Raw genomic sequence first — 12,389 nt, 5'->3', positions numbered from 1 at the left:
CCGCCTGCTCAGATCCACCTTCTCCCCACCTCCTTTCTAAAAAAGGCCAACAGGAGTGTCTGTTCATGTGGGGTTGGGTGATCAGAGATGCTATTTAAAGGGATTTGGGGAGATATGGTATGAACCCCAATGCTCACCTTCAGGCTAAGGGGTTTGGGCTCAGCCTCTCTGGGCTTTGTGACTGAGCAGCCCTGTGATTGGACTCAGGGCACAGAGCAGCCAAGTCACTTTCTGGGGAGCACCTAGCCTCTCTCCTGCTCCTCACCTGGGACCCAGTCTCCCTGTTCACAGCCTTCTCCAAGCTCAGCATCCCTCCCAAGAGGGCCATGGGACTTTCCAGCCCTGTGAGTTGGACAGGACTGGGCACAGGGTCAGCGAAAGGGATGAAAGTCGAGGAGAGACCCCGGGTGTCCATGAGCAGTGGGTGGGTGCACCCTTTGAGGCAGGGGAGGGAGTAAAAGTGCAGACAACAGAGGGTCAGGACCCCAGCCCAACCCCTGGCACTCTGTCCAGACCAGTGGGCTCATGGGTGTCAGTTTTGTGGGCCAGGTACTTGGTCAGACGCAGAGCAGGCTGAACACTGCTTAAGTGCAGGCCCTGAGGGCTGAGAGTGGCTGCGCTCCCCTCCCCAAGGGCTGAGAGCAGCTGCGCTCCCCTCCCCGAGGGCTGAGAGTGGCTCTGCCCAGGCAGCAATCCCTGCAGCTGAGCCTCTTCCCTCCCATGGGCGCTGCCCAGCATGGACCCAGAGGGCCCTGGCGTGGGGAAGGGCACTTTGCTGGGATCCACTTGCCTCTTCCCAGGACCTAAGTGCTGCAAAGTCATGGGTCAGAGTTCCAGCAATGGGATGGGGCAGGCCCAGTGTGCACCCATCAACACAAAATCCTAGCATGTCCTGGGTTTTATCTTGTCCATGCATGGTGGAGAGGGAAGGCTGCCGTTCCTTCCTGGTGCAACAAAGAAAATGTACATGTGTTTGTTTACTCCTTTGAATGAGCAGAACTGTCACTGTCTGGCCAAGAAATTACTAGGTGAAGCCACTAGACAGTTTTCCTGCCTGATAACGGCTCTGGTTTCTTTCACAGAGACAGACAGGCACCCCCAGTGCATGCAACTTAGCGGGCTCTCCTGGAAATGCCCCTTGTAAGAAGAGATTTTATGGCACAGATAGTGTTCTCTCCTCTCCCTTCCCATCCCTCCCCTCCTCTGCTCTCCTTTCCCTCCCTCCCTTCCTCCCTCCCTCTCTCCCTTTCCTTGTTATTATCATGATTTTTTGGTGTAAGAAGAAGCAGGAACATTCCTCCTCTGTGTCTTGCTTAGCCTTCCTTTTCTAGCAGTCGGGAAGGCCTATGGTTTCCAGGCTAAGCACCTGCATTTGTCAGTGTGTGTATACGGGGGTGTTCATTGTGGCCGAGAGACAGACAAGAAAGACTGTGGAGCAGTAACTGCACATGGCACCTGGGTTGCTGAGGACCCTGCAGGGCCTCCCTGTTCCCCCTGGCACCGCTTTTGACAGATGCTCTAGTGACCATGTGGGGAGCTGGCTTGCTGACAGGACCCCCACCTGAGGCAGCCCCCCAGGGTCCCACCTGCCCCCTGGGAAGTGACCTGTGGCCCGTTGCCTTTTCTGCAGGCCGCATCCGAAACACTCCAGAGACCGATGAGTCCCTGATCGACCCCAACATCTTGTCTCTCAACATCCTCTCTTCCGGATACATCCACCCAGCCCAAGATGACCGGTGAGTCCGAGACTCCCTGGAGACAGGGCCCAGGGCATGTTCCCAGCCTGCCAGGCCCTCAGCCAACCTGGCACAGGGTCCAGCCACACAAGGTGACCCGCTCAACGCTCTCCCAGCCCTCCCTCCTGGCACCTGCAGGAGCTGTGCGGTGAGGGGCTGGTGGCCTCTGCACCCCTGGCTCCTCCTTTGTGCACCTCGTTGCTGGTTCAGGCATCCCCATGCCCATTTGTTCATCACCAAGCAGAGGGGCCAGTGCAGGGGTTGGAAGATGAGCTGAGTTCTGTCCTCGGGAGTTTTGTGGTTGGGTGGTGTGGGGACAAGTGGCTGTATGTCCAAGGACCATGCTGCTGTGGATGAGTCAGTGGCCTCTGGCAGGCATCCTGGGGCTAGAGGTGGAGCAGCTGGGGTGGGCGCCCATAGGCACTGCTTGGCACAGGCCCCTCATCACCAGGCTGCTCCTTCCTACACTCCTTGCACGGCCAAGACCCCACAGTCTGGGCGGTCCCAGCCCGACCGCATTTAGGCTGGGGTTTTGGTGCTCCGGGATGTCTGTGGCAGCCCTATCGGGGTCTGCTGGGGTTAGGGGATGGGAGAGGGAGGCAGCCCCTGCGGTTGGCCTGGGCAGGTGGCTCAGCACTGCCAGGGGCAGCCCTGGTGGGTGGGGACGTCCCGTGGGCTCCACTGCGTCCCAGACGCTGCCTTCCAGGGGCTTGGGGAAAGTGAGGCGGGGGCTCCAGTGTCCAGTCCTGGCTGCTCCCTGGGGGCTCGACCTGGCTCATGATGCACAAGCCCAGAGTGGACCCTCAGAGCTGAAGCCGCGGGTGTCTCCACGGCTGTGTTTGTAAGAAAACGTCTTTGAGGGCCTCCCTGCAAGGAGGGTCAGGGTCATAAGGAAGGAGGGTCCTGGCGGGCGTCGTCTCCTATTCTTCTGACTTGGGTCCACACAAAGCTTTGGTTTCATCAGCAACACCCAGAAAGTGGGCTATCGGGGCTTAGCACTGCAGTAAGGAGGGCACTGCAGGGGCAGCCAGGGCAGGGGGCAGCTGGATAGTCAGGGTGGGCACAGCGCTGAACAGTGGGGGGTGGGGGTTGGGCACAGACCTGGGCAGGGTGGATGCAGCTCTGGTCCCAGCCCTGCCTGTGGCCTTCCAGAGGGAACTTGCCCTGCACTCATGTCCACAGGAGGGTGGAGAATTCGGGGGGTGTTCTATGTGGAGGTGGTGCCATGACGGGGGGAACACGTCTGGGAGAGGGAGAGGTGAGGCAGACCAGGTGGGATGGGCCGGGGCTTGGGGCTTCCTCGTGCCTTGCTTCTCCTGCCGCCATGAGAATGTTCCCTGGTGAGGTGTGGAGAAGGCCTGGAGCCCCCAGCACGGGCACTGCCTGTAGAGCGTGGGCTGCTGTGCCTGGGCCATGGGGGACCAGGAATTGGAGTAGGGGGTGGGGCCCAGAAAGGCAGGTCTGCTATGTGAGATGTGCTTTGGAGCCTGGGAGATGACCTCATTACCTTATTTTCCTGACCTCTGACCCCCCCTCAGCCCAGGCAGCTCCTGGGGTGGGGTGGGCAGGGGCTCCAGCCCCCCAACCCCACCTGCTATCTCTCTGCACAGAGGGCTGAGTTTCTGAGGTCTTCCTCAGAAGACCAGCTGCCATGGGTGATGTAGGAGGGAGCGGCTCATGGCTGGACCTCAGGCCACCCTGTTCCTGGATGCCTGAAAACCTGTCGCTGAAGGGGTTTTGGCCCCACACCCTGAGGGCTGAGACATGAGGCCGGTCCCAGGGTGCCTCTGGGGTTGATGCAGCCCTGTTCTGGGGTCAAGGCCCTGGGTCTGAGAAAGGAGGAAGGCGCGTTGCGTGGGCGTGGCCTCCCCTAAGCGGCTTTGGCCCTCGCTTGGCTCCTGCCCGTGCTGGCAGCTCCCACCCCTAGCCCTGCCCTGGAGCAGTCTTGGGGACTGTCCTCTGCTGGCACCCGCAGGCAGGCACCGTCCTGTGGCTTGGCTGACCAGGTCAGTGGGCCTTCCTGTGCCATGGACGGTGCCGGTGTCCTCAGCCCCATGATGGGCCGGGCTGCTCCAAGGCCTCTCTCCCTGACATGCAGAGGCTCAGTAGCCCCGGCTTCTGGCTCCAGCCTGGGGCCTCAGCCTTCCATGCGCTTTTCCATGGCCTTGCCTCCTGCCCGCTCCCAGGCCCCACGCTTTGCAGCCTCCCTGGCTCAGAGTGGGCCTGTGGCCACAGGCCGCTTCCCTCTGCCTGTCCCCCGCCCCGCTCCCGCTGCGCTGCCCGGCCCTCACTAACCGTGTGATTGTTTGTGTTTTGCAGGCAGTTTCTTGATTCGGACATACCTAGGTATCATCTGTGACCCTTGGTTTACCCTTGGTTTCATTTCAGCCTCTTCTTTCCTCCCTGCTCCTCCCCTGACCGCCCCCCATGCCCCTGAGAAGTTAACTTCCAGCTTCCTGGACTCCTCACACACGTGCTCACCTGTCCTCCTGTTCCTCCCGTCTTCTTTCTTTTTATTCTCTTGGAATCTTGGTTTGATTTCTTTATTGCTTTCCCACCCTGTCCTCTTGGCTGAGTCCCTTCTTCCCCCACTCCTGATTTTGGCTGCTTTGTAGTTTCCTGCTCCCTAGTAGACACTGGCTGGCCTCCTGCTCCTCCTGCCCCAGCCTTGCCCGCCCCGCGCCACACCCTGCCCTGTGGATGGGCTCGGCGTCCCGCACGCTGCTGGCTGGCCCGCTGCCCTTGGCTGCACCACCCTGTGAGGACCAGCCCCGCTCCCCTCTCCCTACAAGGGGCTGTAGCAGGCAGAGCCATGAGCACAGGGGTTGGGGAAGGGCAGACAGGATCCAGCCCAGGAGACCCTCACACTCGGGCACATTCCACAGCCTCTCGTGATTCCCTCACCTGGCCAGGCCAGGAGGAGGGACAGTGGCTCCAGCCACGCTCCTCTGGCCGTGGCCACCGAGCATCCTTTTGTGGAAGTGGCGGGTGGTGAATTCATGAAGAGACCATAGAGTCCCAGACTCAGGTTGTCCAGCAGGAGGCTCCCTTTTCCCCGGCTGCAGTGAGGCCCCTGCCCATGCCAGCCTGGGGCAGGGAGTCGGCGAGACCTTGGGGATGGAGGGCCTCCAAGTCCCTAATCCAGGCACTGGTGAGAACTCGAGTCCGTTCCGAATGGAAGATCAAGGCTGCCTGCTCCTGGGTCCCTGCATGACTGTGGCCAGCGTCACGGCAGTTATCCTGTGGGGTGGCGTTTGTGAAGTGAACTGAGCAGCAGAAGGCCTTTCAGACCAATGTTGGGCCTTTAAGCCCTGTAGTTGTGAGGTGCGAGGCCGCTCCTGGCACAGAGCCCCAGGGCAGTGGGGCTTGGCCAGCACTTTCTGAGGCCACATCCTTGTCAGGTCATGTTGCGATGGGTCATGACAGATGATTGACAACTGTGGCAGAGGGACTGTGGCCAGGAGAAGACTCTGCCCAGGGGTGGCAGGGCCAGAGTCCCCATTGGCATGGTCCCTTGAGCACGTGCACACACACCTCTTTCCATGAACAGATCTTTTCCGAAGTCTGCCGCACCAGCTCTCCCTGGGGACCTGGATGCAGCAGAAACCCTGTCAAGGGACCCCTGTGATGGTGGCTGCGCTGAGGAGGGAGCACAGCCCTGCAGGGACTGAGCAGGTTCCTCCCTCTCCCTGCAGTGAGTCTGGTGGGCTTGCAGGAGGAGGAGATGGCATTGTGCTAGCTGGTCCTGGAGTCAGCTGGCCTGCCTCTGGGAGTTTCCCCATGCTCAGAAAGATCTGGGTCTGGGGAGCCCATCAGCTTGGGCTCTAATTTAGGAGCTGTTTTCTGGGCATTGCTGTGCCATTGGTGGGGCCGCAACATTCACCCACGCACTCATTCATCTTTCACGTGTGACTAAGACACTCATGTGAGCCACATCCTGTGGGATTAAAGGCAAAATCAGGAAAAGTCTGTCCAGGCGGGTCAGAGCCTGGCCAGGAAGCTCATTCACCCTCTCATCCCTCCCTCATCCCCTCATCCCTCCCTCATTCCCCCTCATCCCTCCCTCATCCCTCCCTCATCCCCTCATCCCTCCCTCATCCCCTCATCCCTCCCTCATCCCTCCCTCATCCCCTCATCCCTCCCTCATTCCCCCTCATCCCTCCCTCATACCCTCATCCCTCCCTCATCCCTTCCTCATACCCTCATCTCTCCCTTATCCATTCCTCATCTCTTACTCTTCCCCATCCCCTTATCCCTCCCTCATCCCCTCTCTTCCCCATCCCTCCCTCATTCCCCCTCGTCCCTCCCTCATCCCTTCCTCATACCCTCATCCCTCCCTCATCCTCCCTCATCCATCCCTCATCCCTCTCTTATCCCTTCCTCATACCCTCATCCCTCCCTCATACCCTCATCCCCCATCATCCCCTTATCCTTTCCTCATTCCCCCTCATCGTCTCGTCCCTCCCTCATCCCCTCATCCCTTATCCCCTCATCCCCTTATCCCTCCCTCATCCCCCCTCCTCCCCTCATCCCTCCTTCATCCCTTCATCCCTCCTTCATTCCCTCATTTCACCCTGTCTTCCCTCACCCCCGAACTCCTCATCCCCTTATTAGCTCCTCCCCTCATTCCCTCATCTCCTCATCCCTCCCTCATTCCCTCATCCCCTCATTTTACCCTCTCTTTCCTCACTCAGTTCCTCCTCCTCTCACCCTTTCCTCCCCTCACCCCCTCATCCCTTACCTCCTCTTCCCTGCATTCCCTAATTCCCTCACCCTCTCCTCCCCTTACCCCCTAATCATGCCTCCCTTCATTCCCTCCGCCCCTCTTCCCTTCATTTTTTCCTCCCCTCACTCCCTCACCCCCTCACTCCCTCACTCCTTCACCCCCTCATTTCCTCATCCCCTCCTCCCCTCTTCCTCCTCGCCTCCTCCCCTCCCCTCATCCCTCCCCCCTCATTCTCTCCTCCCCTCCTCCCCCTTCTTCCTCCCCTCCTCCCCTCTTCCTCCTTCCCTCCTCCCCCATCCCTCATCCCCTCCTCCCCTTATTCCCTCCTCCCCTCATCCCCTCCTCCCCTCATCCGCTCCTCTCCTAGTCTCCTCCCCTCCTCCCCTCATCCCTCATCCCTCCTCCCCTCCTCCCCTCAAGCCTCCTGCCCTCATCCGTTATCCCCTCATCCATCATTCCCTCCTCTCCTCATTCCCTTATTCCCTCATCCCCTCCTCCCCTCCTTCCTTCATCCCTTACCCCCCAATCCCCATAGCAGACACTAACCCAGCAGGCTGTGTCCTGGCCCTGTGGCACAGCAGTGATGGGGACTGCTGGCCCTGGTTCTGGAGCCAGAGTCCAGCGACAGTGTCAGCCAGGGCAAGGGGGACTGTGGGGGTCTTCCCAGTGGGGAGGGCTCACCAGAAAACAGTGAGCTTGCCTGAGCTGGGGGCACAAAAGGAGCCCATGAGCAGAGGTGGAGGGGAGAGTGGAAAAGGCAGCTCCCGGTCAGGGCCGAGCCCCTGACCTGCACTGCCTCTGAGGCCAGATCTGGTCTAGGATTCTCCTTCTCTGAGGACAGTGACCTCCAGGGCCATGCTGTCTGGTGGAGGTGGTGGGGAGCAGTGACATGCTGGTTGTCTCCCAGCTGGCACAACTTCAGGGGTGGCATGCGGTCGGGGCACCAGCTCTGGCTGTGTCAACGGCTGCAGCCCAGCGCTGCTGGTGGAGCCCGGGCCAGAGCCGCATCCGATGTTGTTCAAAGTCCGTGCATTCCTCAAGCCTGTGGGGACAGGATGCAGCTCTCTCCAGCTGTGCCCCCACCCCCTCCCTGCCTCTGTTCAGTCCGTGCCTGGCATCTGGCATACCTGGCATCTGGCATGCCCACCATCCTAGCCCCTATGTCTGAGTCCTTGGTGGGCTTTGAAATCCAGCTGCAATGGGCCCTCCTCCAGGCACCTTCCTGACTCCACCCACCTCCTTCTCCTAGCTGTAAAATCTCTCCTGTCTCTGTGTGGATCTACTGCAGATTTGCCCTCAGGCCAGGTTTCGAGCTTTAACGGGCAACATCAGCCTTCCCAGCTGTACATTTCCCCACAGGACAGAGCCCAGGGCAGGGCTCAGTCAGGCCGGGAGGGAGCCTGCAGCTGCCCTCAGGGGGCTTGGAGGGTGGGGCCAGTACTGACCAGGACTCAGGCTGGAGGTGGAGAGGCTACAGAGCAGGCTCATGCTGTGGCCCTCAGGGGTGCCTGGCCCAGCCTCCTCCAGTTGGCTGGGCCCTGTGCGAATGCTGCATCCAGCTTTCATCCCAGAGACAGATGGGCTGCCTGTGTTCTCTGCTCCATTCTTGGGCTGCTTGGTGGATGGTGCCACATGACTGTGTTGTGTCATGTCCAGATCCTGTGAACCATATCCGTGAGGTCGGGGTTCAAGCACAATCCCCTGCTCTTAGCTGTGTGTTCACATCGGATCAAGTCTCCTGCTGGGATCATGTTCCCTTTGGGCAAGGAGGGTCAGCCCTGGCTGCCATATGTGGCCTCAGCCTGTTAGATCACCTCCCTGGAGACCCTGGGCCTCCACATCCAGGCTGCATGTTTCCTCTTGTGATGATTCTGAGGGTTTGGGAGCTGTCACGTGGGATAGAGTGAGGGGGGCTTCAGGGGACAGGGCCTGGAGCAACCTCGTGCCTACTCCTGGAGTGGGGGTCCTGGAGTGGTCTCCAAGGCCCTCCCAGCCCACATCCTCCAGTTTTTGCCATGGCAGGGTGATCTTGGCCACCTCTCAGCCTCCCTGGGTCTTGGTTTCCTGCTGTATGATCACAGGGCACCCATCAGTGGTTCCCATGCTGTGCCCTGCAAGCCCGGTGGGCCCCAACTGGCAATGTGGGTCCCATGTGGGTCCTGTGTGGGTGAGCTGCTACTCTGCCAGCCTGCTCCTCCCTGATCCACCAGCTGTTGTCTCCTCTAATCTCACTTGGGATCTGGGTAAGACCTGTCCTCCCTTTGTAGAGGCTTGAGGGGCATAGGGGGACTAAGGAGTGTTGCCAGGGACCCTCCTGGCCCGAGATTCCAAGGTCTGCTGCCTGTGACCAGGTGGAGCCAGGCAGGATGTGGGCCAAGGGCTGGTTGCGAGGCATTTAGGGTGCAGCTCCCCTGGGCACAGTGGGAAGCCTCTGGGGCTGACCAGCAGTTTGGAAATGACCCAGGAGCAGCACCATGGCTGTGCCCATGTCAGACCCTGGTCCGGCTAGCCATCTTGGCACCTGGGGGAGGGGACAGTGGTCTGGAAAGGGCCCATCCCTGCTGTGCACACAGTCCTGTAAGGCTCCCTTCCACCATTCTCTCCCCAGCTCGCAGGTGAGACTCCACCACAGTCAGGTTCTCAGAGAGATTCTAGTCCACTGGGGTCTGAGCAGGGCAAAGCCACATACTAGCTGAACTGAGAAATTCTCTGCTAGGACCCCCAAGGGGGCTGTTGTGGGCCTCATGTGGAAGTGGATTCATGTTCTACTTACAGCCCCAGGCCTGGCTCCAGCAGAGTCCACTTGCTCCTAAGGAGCAGCCCCTGGCTGGGCCTTGGGGTCCTGCCTGCCTCACTGGGCTTGTTCCTTTGCTGTGTCCCACTCAGGGGCCAAGGAGCCCCAGGATGGGGCAGGGACGTGGTTCCTGATGAATGAGGAGTGCCTGGGCTGGGAGGACCTGGTGCTCTCTGAAGGGCACACAGAAGGGAGTAGGTGCTGATGCTGGGAAAGACCTGCTGGTTCTGATCCTGGGGCCCAGGGGTGAGGGGCAGGTGGGCTGTGTCTGCACACACGGAGATGGAAGAGAAGGAAGGGGAAGAGAAGCAAGCTGAGGCCCTTTAGGGACTTTGGAGGCAGAAGACAGAGGGTCCAGCACAGGACCGAATGCTTGGGCCCAGTAGGAGAGACAGGGCTGGTGGGACCCGCAGGCTGGGTCTTACCCAGTGCATAGAAGTAATGAGGATGCTAGAGTGTACTAGATAGTGATGTGTGCCAGATAGTTACACTGACGTGTACCAGACAGTGATGATGACGTGTACCAGACAGCGATGCTGACGTGTACCAGACAGCAGTGCTGACATGTTCCAGATAGTGATGCTGATGTGTACAAGCTCCAGGCTCTGTTCTCATCGCGCTCTAGTATTAGCTCATTTAATCTGCAAGACATCTTGAGGTAGGGGCAATTACTGCCCCATGGTACTTACAAGGAAATGGGGCACAGAGCTGTTGGCGACATCCTGAGGCCACACAGCCGTGAAGTGGCTCTGTGGCATTCCAGCGGTCTGAGGCACTTGTTCTAGGCCAGGCTGCAGTGGCTCCAGCCCTGGCCTGCAGGCCTGACCCTCCACAGGATCCCGCAATGTTCCAGGAGAGGAGCAAATCCCTCCAGGCCTTTGTCCTGGCTTCTGGGCATCCACCTGGCCCAGCTGAGGACAGACGCAAGGCTCTCACTGCAGACCCCAGGGAAGGGGGTGTCTGCAGGGCCAGGGCCAGGGGCTCCACCTGGGGCTTGCACCCCAGCCCTGTGTGCAGCGAGAGCCTGGGGGCCGTGAGATCCGGCGCGCACCTGCCAAGCTCTTAAGTTTTCTGCCCTGGGCCTTGTGCTGGTGCTTGTTCTGACATCTCCATTTCTTCTGTATGTGTACGTGTGTGTCCTGGCTGCCTCCACCTTTAGCGTTTCATTGGGAAATGACACTAGGTACAGCTCACTTTTCTCTTCCGCCCTTGCTTGGTCTGTCCTCTTCTGCTCTTCCGAGTTCCTTTCTCCTCGGCGTCTGCCTGCTTCTACGCCCTTTCTCTGACCACCCGCTGTCCTCACTCTCCCAGGATTGCTCCTCGGTGACATGTGTCCAACAGCAGCCCTCCCTGGTCCTTCTGCTTCCTTCCACACCCCCGACTTGTGAGATCCATGCCCTGCGTCCCAGACCATGTGTGCAGTAGACAGGGCAGCCTGGTGCCACCTGTGCTCCACCGTGGTCTCGGGAGGGGCCCGGCCGCCTTGGAGCCTGCGTGGCCGCCCAGCTGTGTGTGTTGATGTCTTTGAACTGTGTCCTTGCGAGGATGCTTGGAGGGGAGCTGGGTGAGGCTGGGTGGATGGCGGGGTGGGCGAGCTGAACATGCTGCTCAGGGTCTGCAGAGTAGCCACATTCTGGATTCAGGCAAATTGTCCACCTCGGGTATGACCAGTCCTCCCTGTGAGCACCAGGCCTGAGGAAGTAGTTCAGTCACTCTGCCATCCAGAGGGCTGAAAACAGGAACTCTCACGTAACAGAAAACCCTGTTCTGGAGCAGAGGGCACCCAAGGTGTTTGCGGAACGTGGTTCGACCCCATGGGGATGTAAAATCCCAGGCCCCTGGGGTTGGCCCTGAGCCACCCTGGGACAGGGTTTGTGGGTGGCTGGCTCAGGCTGTGCTCATCATAACTCCAGGCTGGATATTAGGAACACAGCGAGGCCGCCGCTGTCTCCCGTGTGCTAACAGAGACGCTTTTGCACACGGCCTTGCAGCAGCCACCCTGCCTCCATGCCAAGCATCCTCCCCCCGGGGCCTTCCTCTTCCCAATGGACCAAGGGTGAGTCCATTGTCAGAGGAGATGGACCATGGAGGTTTTTGGCAAACCCGGGCAGGTCCCCTTCAGGTCCAGGGAGAGATGGTGGCGCCTCCTTACTCAGACTGAGGCTGGGGTGGGCCCGCGCAGGCTCTGCCCTCTCCCTCCCTGCCTCTGTCCTTCCCCTCCTCCCTGCCTGAGTCCTCTCCTCCTGTCCTCCCCTCTCCCTTCCCTGTGTTCCCCACATCCCAGCTCCCTGTCCTGCCTCCCTCCTCCCTTCCCTCTCTGCCCTTCTTGTTCTCATTCCCTGCCGCCTCCTCTCCTTCCAGCCTCAGCGTGACAGCTGGGGCACCATTTGTGGTGGAGCTGGGAAAATGCTGGGCTCACCCCCATCGGGGCATCCAAGAGACCCCACTCTCTGGGTCCTGAGTAAGGAGGGACCTGTCCTTCCTGGCACCGCCGCCCGGGCTTCCAGCCTGTGCCCCCAGCCGCTCCCTTGCGGCTGCCCCTTGTCTGTCGCTCTGTCTGTCTGCATGTCCCCGGCCTGGCTGAAAGCAGCCCCCACGCCATCAACTTCTACTTTGTCTCTGCTTCCTTTCAGGACCTTTTACCAATTTGAGGCTGCGTGGGACAGCTCCATGCACAACTCTCTCCTGCTGAACCGGGTCACCCCTTATCGAGAGAAAATCTACATGACACTCTCCGCTTATATCGAGGCAAGGCACCTATGCCAAGGCACTCCACCAAAACCACTCAGCCCCTGAAGCTTGAGGTTCTTGTAAGCTCTGGACAACCCCATATGACCCAGACGACTTCTCTAGTTCTCAAGTCCCTGGGTTAAATTTGTGTGCCTTTAAAAAACAAAAACAAAAACTGGACTGCAAGGTTGAATCCATAAATCCATAAATCCATGTGCTGTTTTTTTTTTGTTTTTGTTTTTGTTTTTGTTTTTTTTGAGACAGTCTCACTCTTGTCGCCCAGTCTGGAGTGCAATGGCGCAGTCTCACTGCAACCTCCGCTTCCCAGGCTCAAGCGATTCTCCTGCCTCAGCCTCCCAAGTAGCTGGGATTACAGGTGCCTGCCACCATGCCCGGCTAATTT

General features: G+C 59.6%; 1 protein-coding gene across 17 annotated transcripts in view; it reads left to right on the top strand.

Moving 5' to 3' along the window:
• Positions 1–12,389, top strand: part of KIF1A (kinesin family member 1A) — a 113,252-nt gene that overhangs the window by 88,308 nt on the left and 12,555 nt on the right. For 6 of the 17 annotated variants that reach the window (XM_055379973.2, XM_055379971.2, XM_055379968.2 and 3 more), the window contains 3 exons: positions 1,631–1,736; positions 4,056–4,082; positions 11,890–12,004. In XM_055379973.2, the coding sequence (XP_055235948.1) occupies positions 1,631–1,736; positions 4,056–4,082; positions 11,890–12,004 (248 nt within the window). Of the gene's footprint in view, positions 1–1,630; positions 1,737–4,055; positions 4,083–10,415; positions 10,440–11,889; positions 12,005–12,389 lie in introns of all 17 variants that reach the window. The other 11 variants (XM_055379972.2, XM_055379970.2, XM_055379983.2 and 8 more) reach the window with 2 other exon arrangements.

The sequence above is a fragment of the Gorilla gorilla genome, chromosome 11 (genome assembly GCF_029281585.2).
Source record: "Gorilla gorilla gorilla isolate KB3781 chromosome 11, NHGRI_mGorGor1-v2.1_pri, whole genome shotgun sequence".
Lineage (NCBI taxonomy): Eukaryota > Metazoa > Chordata > Mammalia > Primates > Hominidae > Gorilla > Gorilla gorilla.
This window is presented reverse-complemented; position numbering and strand designations above follow the sequence as displayed.